Source organism: Canis lupus, chromosome 2 (genome assembly GCF_048164855.1).
Source record: "Canis lupus baileyi chromosome 2, mCanLup2.hap1, whole genome shotgun sequence".
In the NCBI taxonomy this organism is placed as follows: Eukaryota; Metazoa; Chordata; class Mammalia; order Carnivora; family Canidae; genus Canis; species Canis lupus.
Window position 1 is genome coordinate 13857263 of NC_132839.1, and position 20238 is coordinate 13877500.

Consider the following 20238-nt stretch of genomic DNA (forward strand, 5'->3'; position numbering starts at 1 on the left):
CATTCAAAAAAAGTGATTTGGAATTACTCTATTTGCTAGAGAAAAATATATAGAAAAAGGAAAAGAGCACTGAAATTTAATTTTACTTGGGAAAAACCCACATTAAAAGAGTAAAAACATAAATGTTACTTAAAGTTTGTTTTGGAGTTGTGTAAAGTATTAGTCTCAGATAACATTTAATGTAAAGCATCTAACATGTGCGTCTAACATGTGGGGTACTATGTTGGGTGTCAACTCTGGTAGGAACCAGATATAAGACAACTGTGTTTTTCCTGTCATATGTAATTGATGGTTCTTGGCTGAACAAGCATGTACATAAACACAGAACTGAAAATGTGGTTTTCACCATTCAAAAAATGGAGTCCTAAACAAGTGGTATCTCTGCTTTCATAATATACCATTTATGCGTCCTTGGACATTCTTGGGCAGAACTGTGAACTCCAATAATTTATTCCTGTGGGAAAACGCTATCTTCCTAACATTGAGGTCTCCCAGGAACAACTCTGACTCAAGGAGAAGAATGTCTCTACTCTGTTCCAATGCAATCCACTCACATAGCCACCAAATACTTAAAAGATTATTTCTTACCTCCTTCACCTTGCTGTTTAGTCAAAATCACTAATGATTCAGAAGTTCAGAATATTATCTTTGTGAGAAAAAACAAACAACAGACCCAGAGACTTCTGGCAGGATGGAGGTAGGGAGGTGAATTGCCAAAATTCACAATAGACTCTTAGATCCAAAAAGGTGTTGCCAAGTTACATTCATTCAGCAAAAATAATAATAAAGTAAGGGTAAACAGGTACTAGAAGAAATAGAAATTCACTAGTAAAACTAGTTTCTTAAGCTTCTGTGAAAACACAAAACAGGTATGTATTGAAACACACTGTATGATAGACAGGTTTGTTTGCATTCCTGATGCCTATGAAATACAGACCTTGTTACCAGTTAAAGAAGTACCTTTATTCTATACCTTCATGTTTAACACTACCCCTTTTGGTCTTAAATTCCTAACTACTTCAACCCCACCTAAGAGACAAAATATATTTAATACCTGATTTAACACTGAAAACAAGACCTACTTGTATGAACAGCAAGGTGTTGCAAATTACACTTGCTGGAAAGAACCAGGAAAACATATGTAAACCAGAATTAAACTGAATGTAGAAATGAATAGTTCCTCTACTTAGGCAACACTTCCCTGAAAGTGTTACAAATGCATAATTCTTAATAAATATGAAATGCAAAGAATCCTCCTATACTGGCCTCTAGCCTTTAGTAAACAAATACAAGAAATATCATTTGTTTCCCAAATTTCAAAATCTCATTATGGCAGGAATATGCCCAAACCACCATGTCTTCCAGATCTCAAATGTTATTAGAAAAGGTTTTGAGTTTCTGTGCACATTTTGGTTTTTTAACAAAACTTATTAAAGAAAGCATCTTGGTAGTATCTTTAAAACAAGAGTCACAGAGCCAGTGACTGAGGAGCCTGGATTTGAATGCTGGCAGTATGAATTGCTCTTCACCATTATGCTACACTATGCAGTAGCCTTACAAAAGGGGGTAGATTCATGGGTAGATCTCTAAAATGAAAAAACAAAGTATAAAATTAAATATATTTAAGGAAAGCAATGTGGGACAGGACCTGCGCTCCTCCAAGTCTGACTGTTTTCAAAGAGAGTGTACTAATTTGTGTGCTCATACACATTTTTTTTTTATTTATTCTGCTGGAAAGTAAATTTTCCAAGGGCAGAAAGCATACTGCACTTACTTGTATTCCAGCTTTAAGAACACAACTTGGAACAAGTTAGCACATAGTGAAGGTATATTTTAATATATTTATTTGAGAGGGATATCTTTTTAAAAGCTATTATTTTCTTTAAAAGAGTTAAGTGGGGGCCTGTCAAAAACAAATTTTAAAAATACTGGTTAGCTGATACAGTTTAAAATGGTATATAAGAAGAATCCGTATTAAAATACTCCCTCTATGGTTTTTCTCTGACCCCAACTACTCACTCCCCAAAAGAAGAATGGAGCAAGGAGACGTGGGACACTAATTTTGGTTTGCAATATTTTTAGTCTTGATAAAAACAGATGCAGTAAGGCTATTAGGATGTAAGAAGAAATTAAAAAGAAAATAACAATATAAAAGAAAATAATTTAAGTACATTCGAATCTTAGTATTACCTGGTTTCAATAAAACAGACTTAAGTCCAAAGCATTCATCTCCTAAAAAACTTTTTGTACGATAAATTCAATATACATGTGTATTCCTGTATTTTTCCCTGGTTGTTAGAATGAAATTAATAAAGAACAAAGAGAAGAAGTAAAATTTACAATAATGTATAAAGTCCTGATCATAACCATTTAATTCTACTGAACAATCACCAATTCAAAAACACCGTTGATACCACAGAAGGAATACTCTAGTTAAGATTCAGGCTAGAGGACACCTAAAACACATCACATTAAGGCAGGGCAGGGCAGCACGATATTCCACGGACTAAAGAATACAAACAGTGTGGAATACTGTCATAATGACCAGAATTCACATAAAGATATGCTATTTTACTCGCTTAGAAGTTAGCTAATCTCAGTCATTCCTTGTGGGTAAAAAATAAAATTGAGCTTAATTTTTCAATTTCCTTTTCAAGGCTAAATTATTTAGCATAATGTTTATATTTATATCAAACTTGTTCTCCAAACAAATTTACAATCTTTATCAGGTATAGTATTTTTAAAAAATATTTCCTCATAACATAAGTCTCACACACCTCGACAATCCTCAGGGCACCCCTGAGAAAGACTCAGCCATAAGAAGTAATTGAAACTGATAATGATGCCTAAATATTTGTGTTCATTAATCTCTTGAGTAAATCTACAAAACTTCAAATACTTTCTAAAGAGCAAAACCTAAAATTTTATTTTTAATTCCATAAACTATTTGGATATAGTTTCAAAAGAATCTTAACCTATCGTTATTCTTTATTTAAAATGAAAAATGGCATTAGGCATAAAGAACACCTGTGAGTGATTTAAAGAGAATGCATAGCACCAAAGATCTCCAAAGAAAATGTATGAGAACTCTTCAATGTATGCAGAATGCTTATGAGTTAGAAAATACCTCAACTGGTGAATAAATTTGCTAGAACTGATGTCAGAGGGATTTGGAAAAAAAAATTATTTTGCTGATAATTCTGAAATACTTTTCCCTCTGACTTATCAGACTAATAAAACACAAGGTAAATGATAATCTTGAATCTTCATAGCAAAAACTTTGCCATAAATTTACAATTTGTTGAGGGTCAGTTTGCCTATCACTAACTCATTTAAAAATGATGATAGTGACGATTATCCAAAAGTCTGGGATTGCAGCATTTTTGTCTACCAATAGTCATTGTCATTTCATTATCTGCCAAGAAAAGCTTCTATGCATGGATTCTTCAAATCTTTATCTCAATAGTGTTTCCTGAATTGGTAATTAACTAAAACAGAATTATGTACTCAACTGCAATGAACTGCACTGGAGCAAAGTTAGTGACTCTTTAGTGAACATTTGCTTATTTCTACCTAATTCAAAACACTATTATCTAATTCCCAAATCAGGCTGGACTTTCCTTTTACGTTTAATTATTTTTCTGTGTGCTTCCTCCAGATAAAAACTTAGCAAGCCTCTCAGTAGCCTGTACTGATGTAAATGGAAGTGAGGCTGCTATTCTAAAGAGCAAAGCATTTCTTACTCCCACTAATACTCAATACTCTACACTCAAGAGTTTTCTTTTTTTTTTTTGTTGTTTTTGTTTTTTGTTTTTTTTTTTTTTTTTTTTTTTTTTTTTACTCAAGAGTTTTCTTAAACTCGCCACCAATCTAGAGAGTGAAAGGACAATGTCAGTGGCCCAAAGGGCTTAGGTACTTCGCATTTAGTTTAGAGGGCAGAGAAAATACTGCTAATATGTATAAAAGAGGAATCAGCCCAAATTCATGGACATTATTCTGATAACTGTTGAACATACTAGTGCCTACCACCAAGCTCCAAGGGCCACAGAAGCCTCCCTTTCTTAACCATTAAGGACATTTTGACAATTATGGAATGAGAAGAAACTAGGCAAGGATTACACTACTTTGTCATCAAATCACACTACCAATACCAAATTAAAGAAAGATCTTTAAAGCATTTAGCTGTCCTCAATTACTCCCACTAATTACCATGCATTTCTCCTCTAAAAAGAACCTTGGAATGGTGTAATGCTGTTGAAATGATGACTGTTCTAAAACTCTTTTAAATCTTATGAAATAACAGTTTCAGCTGTGAGAAATATCATGGTCCAAAGCCTCCCTGCCCACCTGAAAGTTCATCTAGGGCAGTGAATGACACCTGGGGCAATTGTCTCAGAAACACTACCACACAGGCCTGGTCATTATTTGCTCCAAGGCCCATGAAGGAAAGAGCTCACCCAACCCACAAAGGTACTCATTCTCTCACTACACTTTCCATTCTCCTGTTAGCCCAGCTTAGGAAGTTCTCCCCATAAACGCATCAAGAAGCCTTTACCTTTACCTTACCCTTCTTCCCAGATCCACTAGCTTGGCCTCCCTGGATACCACCAGGGGTCTAGACAAAACTCTGGACTACCCAACCCCTCAATCTACAAAAAGTCCAAACAACCAGCTTAAGTTTTATTTTGGTGGCTGCATTCTTGAAATATGTGGAAGGAATGCTCAGGAGGCCTTTATTAAGCAAAACATTCTAACGGAAAAGAACTTCAAAGAGTCTTTTACTATTGAACTTGCTTCTCCATTGTTTTTTCAAACACCCTTGAAAGCCTGAATTTTCTTTACTTTGGTAAATGAACTGGTTTCCTCTTGGTTTAGATGCTAAGGTTGAAATTTTTAAAAAGTAAATTAATTCATTTTTCAATCATAAGCATCAGTGGAAAAGTGAAGGAAAACCAGGCACTAAAAAGCAGTAACTGCAATCACTATGCTCCTACAAAGTCAATGACTCCATATTCCTCTTAGTGATGTTTTTCTTGAAACCTAAAACATTCCGGAAAGTCTTTTTTTTTTTTTTTTAAGCAGGTTCCACACTCAATGTGAGGCTTGAACTCAACCAAGAGATCAAGAGTCTCATCCTGTACCAACTGAGTTAGCCAGACGCCCCCAGGAAAGTGAACAGTCTTACCTTACAAATAACTATGAATTTTCTGACTATGAGACAGAGAAGTACATTGTGTATCACTTAACTTGCGGCAAATGTTGTCATCTCCTTCCAGGGAGATAAGATAAGATGCCAGTCTTAACTCACTAATCCCCCCATCCTTCAATTACTTTTGCCTAACCAGATCCACCTACTTGCCTGTTCCCACTTCAATTCCTCCATCTTTCAACCTCATACATCAGTGTCCTGCTCCCCAAACTAAAGTCATTTCTCAGCCAAAGATTTGCAAGGCTCAAGACATGACCATTTAGGAAATCTCTGCCTATCAGCTTTCCCCTTTTCCTTAAACCTCTACATTTCTTTCATCTTCATCACTTATTCTCTTAAGTCCCAATTTTCCCTAAATATCTTTGGATTCAAAGTCCTACAGGGCATCCCAGGACAATCACAATTGGATTACAACAACGAATCAAGTTACAAGGGAATCCTGACCATCCTTCCATAGACTAAGGAACAAAAACTATGTTCTGTCATGTTTACGACATAGAAGAAACACCAAGGCAATGAGCAGCTTTCTTTCAAAGGCCACTGGATGGATATACAAGGAGCTGAATCACCCAAAGTTTCTCTCCATCCCCAACCCTGGTTTCCTGTGAATGCTCAGAAAATGTACATATCTAGGGATTCAAAGTTAAAAAAGAAAAAAAAAAAAAAAAGCTTTCTCTGGTTGCTCCAATAATATTATGGAAAGATCTACTAGTATATTATTAGCCCTCATTCCAACCTCCTACAGTTTTGGAGACATGAGGTAACTAACCAACAGAACACAGGGACACTGTCCTAACCTCAACGGCCCAGAGACATTGGCCTAATCTAGATCCATCGCAACTTCAGGGGTAACCTTGGCTAAATTCCTTCATATCTCAATTTCCTAATGCTTTCACAGAGAGGGTTCAAAATGCTGTTGTTTCCCAACAGGAGTATTACAATGAATCATTACAAATGTGAACTTACTGGTAAGAGATGTTACATGAAAAGGTAATAAAGACAATTCTGTACATTTGCTTCCTAATTAGAAAACTATCTTAAAGTTTCATTGCTTTTTTGTTTCTTCCATACTTCTTAGTTTTATATTAGCATGAATACAAAACTAGACTCTTCCATTTCATTTCTCTTATTGAGGTCAGCAGTATCTGCTGACAGGTTTGTGGGTTTCTTGCAACTGGGCCCAGCAGAAAAATCTCCTTGTAAGTGAGCATTCAAAAGACAGTGTTTGAATGAATTACTGGCTTATTTTCTATATGATAATTTCCTTATAACCAATCTTCCAGTTATGTATCTTTCAGTTCTCAAGGATCACCTATGGATAAGGGATAACCACCGATGTTAATCATTCCTAAAATATGCTGTCTCACGACACACTTTTTTGGAAATTGTTATGCAAAGCAAAGGTCTCCCCAACCAACACTGCTTTCTTTAAAAATGGATACTTTCTAATTACAGCCTTAACTTTAGAATACTGAATGATGTTAACACTTGATTCCTGTACAGTCCTATTTCACTCACGTGAAATGGAAAACTCAAGACAGAAGGATAAAGATATATATTTTACTTTATATTCCATCACTCGGAGAAACAATCTTCCATTTTTTAAGGATTTTCCTTCATGGTGGCCATCTATCACAGAAGATATATATATATATATATATATATATATATACACGCATATATATAAATAATGTGGTAAGTTCATATTTTTGATAGATGATGCTACCATTTTTTAAAAAAGAAAATGTATAACTATGGGACAACTGTTATTTTTAAGTTCAAAAGATGAAATCACAATTTTATACTGCTTTACAACCCATGAATTGTCTAATTTGTTTTCCAGATTTCCCATTTTGGAAGTTGGGGAATATTTTCAATTGGATGGCAATCTGAAAACAAAAACAAAGACAGTTTGTAAGACAGGTAAATTCCCCTTGTTTGGTTATAAACCAGGCTGTAGTACCAAAGTGTTTCCTGGGAGCTTTGTTCATAAGAAAAAAAAATGATGAACCATTTAAATTATGTTTTCAGTTCTGGGACTTCAAAATATCAATGCTTTTCCACCCTCCAGATACCACAAACTAAAAAGCATGGGGGGAGGGGGTGGAATATATATATATATATAGTTATAGTTATAGTTATATGTCTACTATATATGTATTCATAGAAGAAAAAAAAAGTCCTCCATTAATATGCTTCCAAATCCTGAATTTGCCTACCTAATTAAGTTCTCAAAAGCTCCCTTCTGGTGAATACTTCTAGTATCCTCAAAATGAAGTCCCACATTCCTGGCCCTAACCTTAGAACTCCATCATCAGATTCTAAGAGTGAGCCCTGGCATTTACATTCCTTAACATGAATTTAAATTATTCTGAAATACTCTAATCCTGCATGTAAATGAGAAGAAATAAAGAGAAATAAAGCAACACAGTCATCAAATAACTACCTGCCATAACCTAGTACATGTATCAAAAGATCTAGAGAGTTGCCATTATTTTTTTGGGTTTTAGTGATATATAAATCACTACTTCCTAAGAAGTCATCTCTAACGGCCTAACAAGACATAATAGTTACTGCCAAATCAATCTTGAGTAACTAGTCCAGCACATCCTTCTCCCCAGAAAAGTCACCAAGAATCCAAAGCCAGACTGGATATCCAGTCTGCAGTGTAACAGTCAGCAGTCCCCTCCCAAGGGCAAGATCAAAAATAACTCCTGAGCCCAGTGGAAATTCCTGACACTGAAGTCTCTTCTTATAAACCTTTCTGGAGATAAGCATATTAAACAGGTTGAAGCAGCATGTTACCTGGACAGGTTAACATAGGATATTCATCAAATGAACCCATTATCAGCAGGCAGAGCAGGCAGAGAGCAGGGCCCAAGACAAATGGGCCACACCAGCAGCAACTTTTGATGGAAAACAGGGAAAGCACAGAAAGCCCTATTGGAATAGATGAGTACTGAAAGTCACAAAACCACAAAACAGAAACTAAATGTGCCTCTTCTACAAATTTCCAGGTCAGAGGATGAAACTATTGACAACATTTTAATTAAAAGATAAGTGGTTCTGAATTGCCAAAACTAGTTTGTTAAGCTCTCACACCTCTCCTATAAGCAGAGATATATATGAGACAGTATAAGTGGTGAAGATTTTATTAGAAGAGAGTGAATGTGCAAAAGCCAATATCAAGCTTGATAAATCCTATAATTTTAAATTCTCTGCATAAGAAAATACTCTGCACCAAAACCCCCAGACCTAAAGGAGAAGAATTAGATGTAGATATCCTCTGTACCCAACAGAATTAAGTACAAAGATAAACATGCTTAAACAAGTCCCATTTAAAGACACTATAAAAATTCTACAGCTATCCTTCAAAACTTTTGAAATAAATAAACAGTCCATCTTAACCCAGAAAAGCACCTCAAACTGCTAGGAGCTAATTTTTGGCTGACTTTAGGTGTTGTAGTTTCTATTTCCTTTTAAAGGACACTTAGATAAGCCTTCAAGGAGTGATTAACACATTAACTAAAATGCACTGTCAAACTGTTCTCCAGCAGATTGTGAAAATCTGGAAGATAGGAAAAGGATTAAAAAACCAATTTCCTACATAGACGCTGAAGCGTTTGTCTGTCTTTGTTCACTTCTCTGGGGCTTTTCCACTGCCCTCGCCAATGTGACGATTTGCAAATATTCACATCCAGAGGACCATATTTTAAGAGGGGAGAAAAGACTCCAGTTGGAAGATGTGAGAATGTACTTTAATTCTATAGGCACGGGTCTACCAAATCGGCTAGCACCAGTCTTGACCAAATGGGTGACTCAGCCTTGTTGCGAGGGAATTTTTTTTTTAAGTCGAAAGTTCACATTTAAAAAGTCCTGTGAACATGGAAGCTCCAAATATTCTATCTCAGACAAAGAAAAAGGCTTGGAATATTAATTTGAAAGGACATAATGATTTATATGAAACGTATTTGACACTAAAATACTGGATGCTCTCTAAGTTTACTTCTGGTTCCAGTATTCCTTAATTCTCTTAGTGACTTTACCTGACTATTCTTAGAGCCTTAGTGATTACAAACAGAACTTGACTGAGGGATCCATCCCTGGGTGGCTCAGCTGTTGGGTGCCGCCTTCAGCCCAGGGCCTGACCCTGGAGTCCCAGGATCCAGTCCCAGGTCGGGCTCCCTGCATGGAGCCTGCTTCTCCCTCTGCCTGTTTCTCTGCTTCTCTCTCTCTCTCTCTCTGTCTCTCATGAATAAATAAATAAAATCTCTAAAAAATAATTTAATAAAAGAACCTGATTGAGAAAGAAAATGCAGAATTAAAGTTGCCACCGTTGAGCCTAATGAGACAGTGCAGACAGGAAGATGGCAGTAGAAGAAAGCACCCTGAACTAGGGACAGGGAGATTAGGATAATTCGCAGTCCCATGTATGGAACAGGCTTACGGAAAGTCCGGCTAGGGCCTGGGATGTCCAGTGGACAATGCCTCTACCTCTGGGGTGGCCACCGACCCTAAACAGGAGTAGGCGTTCGCATCTACTAATGCGACAAACTGTCCACCTGGAGCAACCAACCACCACCCGCAAGAAAAACACATGTCAGCCACAGACTGAATCGTCTTAATTTTTAGGGTCAATTCTCCCTCGCCGGCATCCTTCCTACTTTCTGGTCCCCCAAAAGGAAACCCCATATACTCCAAGTCCACCAAAACAAAAACAAAAACAAAAACGGTGAAGACATCTCACCCCTGTATTGTGACTCTAGCACTTGGGGGGTGGGGGGCCAAAGCAAAGCCATGGGTTTTGCCCGGGGTGGGATCCACCGTGTGCGTCCGCTCCGTGAGGAGCTGGGGCTGTTTGCAGGGCATCCTGCAAGGCTCCGGCTCTGGCCTCAAGTCACATTGTGAGATCAGCATGACGGACCCCCTGGTATTTAAGAGGTCTTCCTCGGGAGCCCCCGAAAGGGAGCTGGAACGCCCTGCAGGGATGGGTGGATGCGTGGATGGATGGGTGGGGGGGCCTCCCCCGGGACCCACGGCAGGGGCCCGGGGCGGGCGGGCAGCTCCGCGGCAGCGCAGGACCCAGCAGCATCCCTCCTCTGCGCGGGTCCCCCCCACCCCGCCCCGCAGCAGGCGCCGCCGAAGGACCCCAGCTCCCTGCACCGCAGAAGTTTGCAGGCAGCGGCCGCGGTCCGACCCTCCCGGCCCTAGAGCCGCGGCGCGCGCCGCCTCCGCGGGGGCGAACCCGGGAGGCCAACTTTCCCCTCCGCCGCGGGAAGCCGCCCGAACTTTGCGGCGCGCCCACCCGGCCCCGGCGCCCGCGCCCGGCGGCCCCGACCCGCAGCCAGCCCCGGGCCCGGGGGCCTCCGCCGCCCCCGCCGCCCCCGCCCCCGCCGCGGCCCCCGCGTGTCACCGCGGCCAGCCGCCCTCCGCGCCCCGGGGCGCCCGGCCCCGCCGCCCGCCGCCCGCCGCCGCCCGCTCACCGTTAGTAAAGGGATCCATCTCCCCGCCCGCCGCCGCCGCTCCTCGCCGCCCGGGCGCCCCGGCTTCCTCCTCCAAGCCCCGAAGCGGCGCTGCCGACTGAGCATGCCCAGCGCGGCCGCCGAGGGCTGCCGGGGAGGTGCCGCGAGGGGCGGCGCCGCTCCGCCGCTCTGAGGCTCCGCCGCTCCAGGTTTTTGCAACAGCCGCAGAGAGAGCGCGAGGGAGGCCGGAGGGGAAAACACCGCACGGCCCCCGGGGGCCGGCGCCTGGGACAGGCGGGGGGCGGGGCCTGACGGGGGCGGGGCCTGACGGGGGCGGGGCTTGCGGCAGCCCCGCCCCCGGGAGCCTCGCAGCCGCCGCGGGGCCGCAGGACCGGGGCCGTAGTCAGTCACTCAGCCAAGGAGACGGCCTCGGGGGCCTGGGCGCCGGGAGCTCGGCACTGCGCCCCCCACAAAAAAAACAACGACCATTGCCCCGTGCGGGGAGGGGGGCATCCCGGAGACAGACACTAAGCAAACACAGAGGCGCACAAGACCGAGAGAACTGTCCCGCCGAGCCTTAAATCGGGGCGGTGGCTGCAGAGAGCGCGCGGCTGTCCCGACGGCCGGGCGGCGCCCCGAGGCCGCACCTGGAGGCGGGGCGGGCGCCCGCGGGCCAAGGTCGCTGCCCAGACTTCGAGGCTTCGCTTTCCCGGCGGAGACGGGCTCCGGGTGGCTCGCTCCGCCGAGGAGGCCCGAGGGAGCAGGTGCTGCGGGTCATGTCGGGAGGGCCGCCCGCCCCTCCCCGGAGCGGTGCCCCGCGGTCGCCGGCCGGGACACAGACGCGACGGCGCGGGGACCTGCGCGGAGCCCGCGGAGCCCGGGGGTCAGCACGCGGGGGGGGGGGGTGGCCGCGCCTCTCCGCGCAGGCGGGCCCCAAAACCCGGAGCTGGATTCGCCGGGCGGTGCGGGCGCCGCAGTGTCTGAGCTGCAGGCCTGCGGAGCTGGGCTTTAAATCAGCGCCCGGGCGCGGGTGGGTGCAGCCGCAGGGGCTCGCGGCCCGGCCGGGCGGAGCAAGCGGGGAGAAGCGCAAACGCCCTAAGTCGCTCCCGCCTCGGCTGCTCGCGCCGCTGCCACCGACCCCGAGCCAGCATTGTCTTCAATGTCAAATCTAGGCGTTAGCCGGCGAACCCTCGGGATGGAACAACCGGGGGCCCCAGGAGCCCCGGCTTCGTAGGGGGCCCGCCTCCTTACCCCCGGGTCCAAGTGGGCGCCGCCGCCCGGCTCGCAGGGGAAGCCGTGCCCCCCCGCCCCCAGCGCAGCCACAGCCGCCTCCCCCTCCCCTCCCGCAGCCCCGGCCCCTGCAGCGACTTGGCTCGGGCGAGCCTCCCTGCGCCTGCCAACTGTCACACTCCTCCTCCGAGGCTGTCAGCACGGGACGCCGGGTGCAAGCAATCCGGCGGCGACTGCAAACAGCTTGGGCTGGGGTGTCGTTTGACCCGTGCAGAATTAGAAATTGGGTCTCAAAAGAAGCGAAATCGGAGTGCCATGCTGCACTTTTAAATGTCCACTGTACTAAGCCACCTACTTTTCAGTCCAGCTTTAGGACCTCCGGTGGATACCAATGGCAGGACCAGAAACGCGAAACTCCTGGTCCAGCTCTGGAACCTCACGTCCACGTGCTATAACGACGCCTGGGCCGCAGAGGCCTCCCCGCGGTCCCTGGGAGTCCGCAAGCTCTACCCAGCCCTGGCCACAGTCCTCTTGCACGGTCCTTGCCCAAGGAGGAGTCCTTTGCCTGGTACTTTGCTTGCCGGCATCTTCGCGTCCTTTAGGTCTCGGCTCCAATGTCCCCTCTACAGACAGCCTTTCCTGACCACACAGTGGAAAATAGCCACAGTCTCCTCTCTAAAGACTGGGCCCCGCTTTATAGTCTTCACGGCATTCATCACTCTCTGAACCAATGCTTCTGTTTGTTGTTTCATTATTAGCGATCTGCCTCTCAAGAATGCAAGTTCCATGAAGGCAGGGTCATTGCCTTTTTAAGGGCTGTATCCCAACCCAAGGTAAGTATGTAATAAATCATTTATGAACACGTATGTGAACAGATACAATGGTATGGAGAATTCTAGTTCGTTTGCAGTGTTGAAAAACTCTGCCAGAAACAGTAGTGTGTTTGTGATGATTCCAGAGAAGATGTCTGTATCCTATGATACCTCAAAGCTGCTCTCTCCCCACTGTGTTAAATAACCAGAGCCCTTAGGCTCCCCTCCTGGCCCAGGCACTTCAGAACCCCGAACAGGAAGTGAACCCCCAGGTTGGTGCCATGTGTGTTCAGATATCATATAGAACGTGCAGGGATGGCTTTTGATAAAAGAACTCCACATTTTCTATTGCTCAGATAAGAGACTCGTCCCTATACTTTAGGTCATGTCATGTTCCTTTGAAGTTATTTTTGCAGCCAAAGCACTTAGGATCAGAGATATTTAAAACTCTACGGTGTTAAATCTCCTCACCTCACCTTACCTGTAAGCTAGAGTCTATCATGCTTTTAGGTGTGAAACACGTTATCTTGTGTTTTGTTTTAAATACTTCAGTTTTCCAGACTTGTGGTAACAATGCTTCACCATTGCAGTAGCAAATATAGGTGGGTCATCCTGTCTTTCTGAGATTTCTTTGAGAAAGAGATAAGTAACTTCTTTATCTTCTTTGCCAACCTCTTGCCTCTTGTTCCTCCCATTCGTACATGTGCGCGCACACACACACACACACACGCACACGAAGGACATTTAAGGACTTGTGATTTTGTAATGGAGGTAAAATGAGTAAGCAACCAAAATGTTTTAGAATCCCACCTACCTTCAAAAGAATAATAATAAATTCTGTTTTGCTTTATTCTGGGATGTCCTTGTGGGTATTTTGGTTTTGTTTGCATGCCATTTTACGTTTGACTTCATGAAGACTCTTTGAGGGAACAGGATTTCATAAATTTGCTACTGATTATGTTTCAGTCTTTAACTTCCTCTTATTCTCCTACACAGAGTTTCATCTTCAGTTTAAGAATATAATACTTTATTTTTTTAAAGATTTTATTTATTTATTCATGAGAGACACAGTAGAGAGAGAGAGAGGGAGAGAGAGAGAGGCAGAGGGAGAAGCAGGCTCCATGCAGGGACCCCGACGTGGGACTTGATCCCAGGTCTCCAGGATCAGGCCTTGGGCTGAAGGCGGCTCTAAACCGCTGAGCCACCTGGGCTGCCCAAGAATATAATACTTTAAAGATTTTATTTATTTATTTGGCAGAGGGAGAGCACAAGCAGGGGGAGTGTCAGGGAGAGGGGAAGGAAGAAGCAGGCTCCCCGCAAAGCAGGGAGCCCTACCCTGGACTCAATTCCAGGATGGGGCATTATGATCCAAGCTGAAGGCAGATGCCCAACCAACTGAGCCACCCAGGTGCCCAGGATATAATACTTTAAATTATTATTAAGTTAATATTCATTATCAGAGGAGGTAGTATGACATTATCTGCTATACCCACCTATTATTTTCAAGATCCTTGCTGTCTACCACTTAACATTAGAAAACCAAAAAATTAGAGGACTAAATATAGTATAAATAACATAACAAAGGAAAAAAATGTAAGATCCCTGAGTAACTAACAGCATTTATTTATAAATAAGCAGCAAATTTGCTAAACAATGAATAAAGAAACTTTTTTTGTTTTTCCCATCAAAATAAAGCACTTGGTCTGCCATGGATCAACTAATCCAAGTCTCATGTTAATGGATAAGTTGAATTCTGGAGAGGTTAGAGGAGTTACTCCCAGTCCGGTGGCACACACAGACTGGAATTCAGGTGGTCTGTGTTCTAAACGAGTGCTCTTGAGTTTGCTATTCCTTCCCTACTCCCACAGGGAATTTAGGGCCAATGACAATAACACATTAAAGGGATATGTAGTAAAGAGAAATATAGCCAACTTCAGGCTACTAGAAGACTGTTCCATTAATTATTTAATTGATATTCCAATTTAGTTTACTGATATTCTATGTGAACTTTAGGTTTAACATTATTAAATATCTTCTCTAATTATTTTGAAATTAAGCTAAACGATATATTAATTCAGTATACACATCGGAAAATGATATTTATTCAGCACTCTTCAATAAATGGAGGGCGCTGCTTGCTTCCAGGACAAAGATGACTACCATGAGATTTATAGCTACTCCAGACTCTACCCAAGGACCAGAGGAGTCAATATCTCATTAAATGTAACCTATTTGCAGCACACATGCTCTGCACCAATTAGTGATGTTTGAAGCTATCACAAATTAATAAATATTTAGAGCACTAAGGAAAGCAATATAATTATCCAACAGAGTTCTTATAGAGCTTAGACATTAGCAAAAAGTTTCAGCTAAGTAAACTGAAAGATTATTAGAAAGGAACAGTTATATACTAGTTTAGATGCTTTGGCCTACAAAAACCAAAATGCTGAATCAAATCAGCATAAACATTAAGGAAAATTATCATCTCACATAAGTGCAGAGATAAGACAGTCTTTAGTCACAGCTCGCAACCTCACCAAGAACCCAGCTTCTCACTCTGTCCGCTCTGTGAGCAGTTCTCCAAAAGACTGAGCGTCCTGTGGACAGGACATGGGCTGCATCAGACAAGAGAGAAGGAACCTTTTCTTTGGTGTCTCTTTCTCAAGAGCAAGGAAACTTTTCTCAAAAACCCCCCAAAAGAATTCTTCCTGGGTTGCCAAAACTGAATTTTATACATTTCTAAACCAATCACTGGAAATAAAAACAGTGTTATTATGGGTGGTTTCTTAAAGCAGAGTTTAGGAGTACTGAGTTTAAGATCACTTCCCTGTTTCACAGGAGGAAGTAAGAGGGACTGGGTAAAATCATTTTTATTATTCAGTAGGGAAAAGTGGGGGTTAAGCAACTGAAATGTCAAGTAGGCCACCTAAATGTCCACTGAAGGTTATAAACACCAAAATATTTTAATAATGTTTTGATAATAATTTCTTTAAACCCTAAGGTACTTGTCAACAGAATAGTAAAGATAGAGCCCAAATTTAATGTAATTTTTCATGGAATTGGTCAATGCCATTAGGCTTCCAAATCAGGAAATGGTATATTATTAAACTTCAAATTCTGATCTGGAAATAACTGCTAAAATGAAAAAAATAAATTAAGCATTTATATTAGGTTGCAAAGGCTCCTGTAAAAAAGTATCACAATTTGGTAGGCTAAACAACAGAAATTTATTCCCTCATGGTTCTGGAGGCTAGAAGCCCAAGATCAAGGAGTCAGCAGGGCCATGTTCTCTCTGAAGGCTCCTGGGAAAGATATGTTCCAGGCTCTATCCTGGCTTCCCTGGCTGATGGCAGTATAACTCCAAGTCTTCAGACGGCATTCTCCTTGTGTACCCTCCTGTGTCCATATTTTCCCTTTTAATAAGGGAACTAGTCATGTTAGATCAGGGTATGATGTCATCATAACAAATTACATCTGCAATGACCTCATTTCCAATAAAGTCCCATCCTGAGGTCGTGAGTGTTATGACTTCAACATGTGAACTTTGGTGGGGGGTTTCACTATTCAACTCATTGTAACAGCTTCTAACAGAAAGAAAGTTGAAGATAAGTATCAAGAAAGATTTGACCTCAAAGGATAGCATCAAGAAGTGAAAAGACAACCCACAGAATGAGACAAAATATCTGCAAGTCATCTACCTCACAAGAGACATATCTAGAATATATAAAGAACTCTTACAACTCAATAATAAAAGACAAATAAATCAATTAAAAAAGAGCAAAAAATCCAAATAGACATTTCTCCAAAGAAGACATACACCTGACTTAATAAACACATGAAAAGATGGTACAGGGACACCTGGGTGGCTCAGCGGTTGAGCATCTGCCTTTGGCTCAGGGCCTGATCCCAGATTTCCGGGATCGAGTCCCGCATTGGACTCCTTGCATGGAGCCTGCTTCTCCTCCCTCTGCCTGTGTCTCTGCCTCTAGTTCTGTGTCTCTCATGAATAAATAAATAAAATCTTAAAAAAAAAATAAAAAGAAAAGATGGTACATATCATTAGCCATAAGGCAAATGCAAATCAAAACTGCAGTGAGAAGCCACTTTGCAGTATGGCTAGGCTCAGGCATAGGATGGCTAGAATCAAAAAGGTAGACATAATGAATGTTGGTGAAGATCTAGACAAATTGGAATGTTCATACACTGCTGGTGGGAATATAAAATGGTACAGTTGTGTTGGAAAATAGTCTGGCAGTTCCCCAAAAAACTATCATAGAATTAACAAATGATCCAGCAATTTCACTCTTAGCTATATAGCCAAAATAATTGAAAATTTATATCTATACAAAAACTTGTGCATGAATGTTCATAGCAGCATTATTCATAATAGCCAAAAAGTGTTCATCAGAGAAGCCAGTTACAGAAAACCATACATTGTATTATTCCATTTATATGGAAAGTTCAGGCTAGGCAAAATGATAGAGAAAGATTAGTGTTTGCCTAAGACTGTAGGGAGGGAGGAAGGGAAGCGACTGCTCATAGTATGGGGGATCCTTGTTTGGGTAAAAATGTTCTAAGATTGACTGTTGATTGGCACACTCTATGAGTATCCTAAAAACCTGTGCCTCTGCGACTGGAGCAAGTTGCTTAATCTCCCTGGGCTTCATTTTCACCTTTGTAAACTGAGGAGACAAGTACTACCACCCTCTTAGGATTATTATAAGAATAAGATAAAATAACACACCGAAGGTGCTTTAAACAGAGACTGGCACGAAATCAGCACTAAGGTTGTATTTGCTATTACCGTTAGATGTGAACTCTGACATTTTAGTACCATGTATATTACATGCAAAAAAAAAAAAAAAAGTCTAGATTTGCAAAGTATAATGTGAGAGCAAACAAATTTGTATGATGCTGATTTATTCCAACCCAATAATTTAAAATAATAATGTCCTGAGAAAACGGAGTTCTTGATACTGGTATTTAAGCCCTGCAATCAGTTGGGCCCTACCCAGGCTAGGGAGGCATCAGGGACAGTGGGCCCTGCTTCAGGCTATGAAAACCAATTATGGGCCTTCCTCTATAAAAGTCAAAAGATATACATGTTATTTTTAGAAATTATCTCTAGTTGGAACTTTTGATTGACCTGCTCTTTCTAGGGAGATATTTACACTCCTAAAGATTCTGTTTCAGTTTTCCTTCTCCTTTATTTCTAGCAGCTGTGCTAAACCAGAGCCTAAGATTTCCTTCCCATTAAATGTGTCCTTCGGGTTTTTTGTTTGTTTTTGAGCATGAGAAGGTACTGTAATATTTATGAAGAAAATTATACTTGACTGTGATTCTTGGCTGACTCCGGGATGACTCAGATGCTTTCTTCCTCCCTTTGGCTGATAGCTGCCAGCACAGACTGTCGGTCAGAAACATTGTGGGATACCCACGGTGCCCGGAACACCAAAGAGAACTGAGAAAAACAAAGCGGGAGGTACAGTTTTGCTTTTAAGATGCTTGCAATACGTTGGGCCGGTCCGGACAAGCACCCAGGATACATGCATAATGCACAACACATGACACGGAAGTATACATATGTACTAGCAGGACCAGTCTGGGGCAGAGTTGACAAGTAGAGGTCTCTGAGTTCTGCTAGGTCCCATTTTATATTTTCCTTCCTCAATTCTAGATGCTGCTTCCCACAGTCAACAAATATTTATCAAATGCCATCTGTAAATAACACACTTGAGTAAGTGACAGACACTGCCTTCCAGAGCCTCCCACCAAACCAGTATTTTCTAGAGTGTTGCCCTTGTCCCAGAACCCACCCATTCCCAATCCCCTCTCCCAGCTCCAGGTTTCTCTCTCTCCTTAGGGCTCTTTTCTCAGCTAGCTATAAAGAAATAAGTATTCATCTTTAAAAAAATTAAAAAGTAACACTAAAGCATGACTAATGAGTTACAATTGAATACTTTAACTTATATTAGCCCAAAGGAATGAATCTATAGTGGTGAAATTCTAGAAGAAGAGGCAACTGAATGAGAAGATGTATTTTGAAGAATAGGCTATGAGGTTTCCTTTTTTTAGGTAGCATTTTTTAGATCTAGACTTGCAAGTCCAACACTGCAGGTGTTATTTCTATCTAAGTCCTCAGTGAGATGAAGGAAATAATAAGTATATTCCCCTTGGCCTTAAAATCCAAACAGCTAGGCTGCCCAGAGAAACAGTTATCTAAATTAGGAGAATAAAATGCTTTTTCTTTCTTTTTTTTTTTTTTTAGTGGTTTTATTTTATTTATTCATGGGAGATACAGAGAGAAAGAGAGGCAGAGACACAGGCAGAGGGAGAAGCAGGCTCCATGCAGGGAGCCCGACGTGGGACTCGATCCCTGGTCTCCAGGGTCACTCCCTGGGCTGAAAGCAGCGCTAAACTGCTGAGCCACCTGGGCTGCCCTAAAATGCTTTTTCTACTAGGTAATGGTTTTTCTAGAATACAGAACATTGTTTTTTAAACAGTGCTTTGAAAAAATAATAAAGTAAAATAAAACAAAACAGTGCTTTGATCAGGAGTGTCATAACTGTTGCCTATAGATAAGGCACAAGTTAGAATAAGATTAAACCTTGAAAAGCTATACAGTTTCTCTCATTAACCAACAACGTATTCACCATTGCTTAAGTGACCCTAATGTAGTCCTTGAGTGTGAGTTGAATTAACTTGCCCAGGACACAGGGTCTGACTCCTATGGGCTTTATCTGGTTCACACGAATTGTGCAAGTTGATTCAGATCAGATCTTGTCTTTGATCTTTATTAGCTTGAGTCTCTAGACCTGTTTACCTCTTACCAGCTTAAAAAGCTCTTGTTTATCCTTCTAAAATTCCTACTGCTAGTCTTTGGGCCTACATCTAGAGGCATGAATAGAAAGAAAATAAAAGTAGATACTAATAGCCTTGGGCCGCAAAGACACTCATTTGTCTTTCAGAAAAAGTTCCCCAACTCCCATCCCTGCCTCTTGCCGTATTTGAGTGTTTAGAGTGTAAAACCTAACTTTTTCCCAACTCGAACTCAAAATAATTAGAAATGAGTTAGAATTTCCAAACTCAGTTTACTAGAGAACAGTTTTTAAGGAGGGATATGGTTTTAAAACCAGGAAATAATGTCCTTTGTAGTCATTAAGTCTTTTCATAGACAATTTACTCTGCCTACTTTAAAATGGGGTTTGTAATTATAACAAGTGTTGTTTGGATGACTGCAGAGACCTGTCAGGTGGATTCCTTGCAGAAGCATGAACCTGAAATGACATATAGAAAGAAAGAAAGAAAAAGAAGAAAGAAGAAAGAAAGAAAGAAAGAAAGAAAGAAAGAAAGAAAGAAAGAAAGAAAGAAAGGAAAGAAAGAAAGAAAGAAAGAAAGAAAGAAAGAAAGAAAGAAAGAAAGAAAGAAAGAAAGAAGAAAGAAAGAAAAAGAAAGATGGCATAATTCAACAGAGGTGAGGTATGAACTTTGAAGTGTGGGAAATTGGGGACACCTGGGTGGCTCA

General features: G+C 41.9%; 1 protein-coding gene and 1 long non-coding RNA gene across 6 annotated transcripts in view; one reads left to right on the top strand and one right to left on the bottom strand.

Annotated features, from left to right (window-relative positions):
• LNPEP (leucyl and cystinyl aminopeptidase) overlaps positions 1 to 10829 on the bottom strand; it is a 111603-nt gene extending 100774 nt beyond the window's left edge. For 3 of the 5 annotated variants that reach the window (XM_072789708.1, XM_072789698.1, XM_072789660.1), the window contains exon 1: positions 9957 to 10073. In XM_072789708.1, the coding sequence (XP_072645809.1) occupies positions 9957 to 10008 (52 nt within the window). In that variant the 5' untranslated portion in view covers positions 10009 to 10073. Of the gene's footprint in view, positions 1 to 9956; positions 10075 to 10692 lie in introns of those variants that run through there. The other 2 variants (XM_072789688.1, XM_072789668.1) reach the window with 2 other exon arrangements.
• Positions 10830 to 11777: 948 nt separating this feature from the next.
• Positions 11778 to 20086, top strand: LOC140612460 (uncharacterized). Its single transcript, XR_012013664.1, has 4 exons — positions 11778 to 12469; positions 12660 to 12734; positions 18108 to 18195; positions 19955 to 20086. It is a non-coding gene; the product is annotated as an uncharacterized lncRNA (long non-coding RNA).
• The last annotated feature ends 152 nt before the right edge of the window (positions 20087 to 20238 follow it).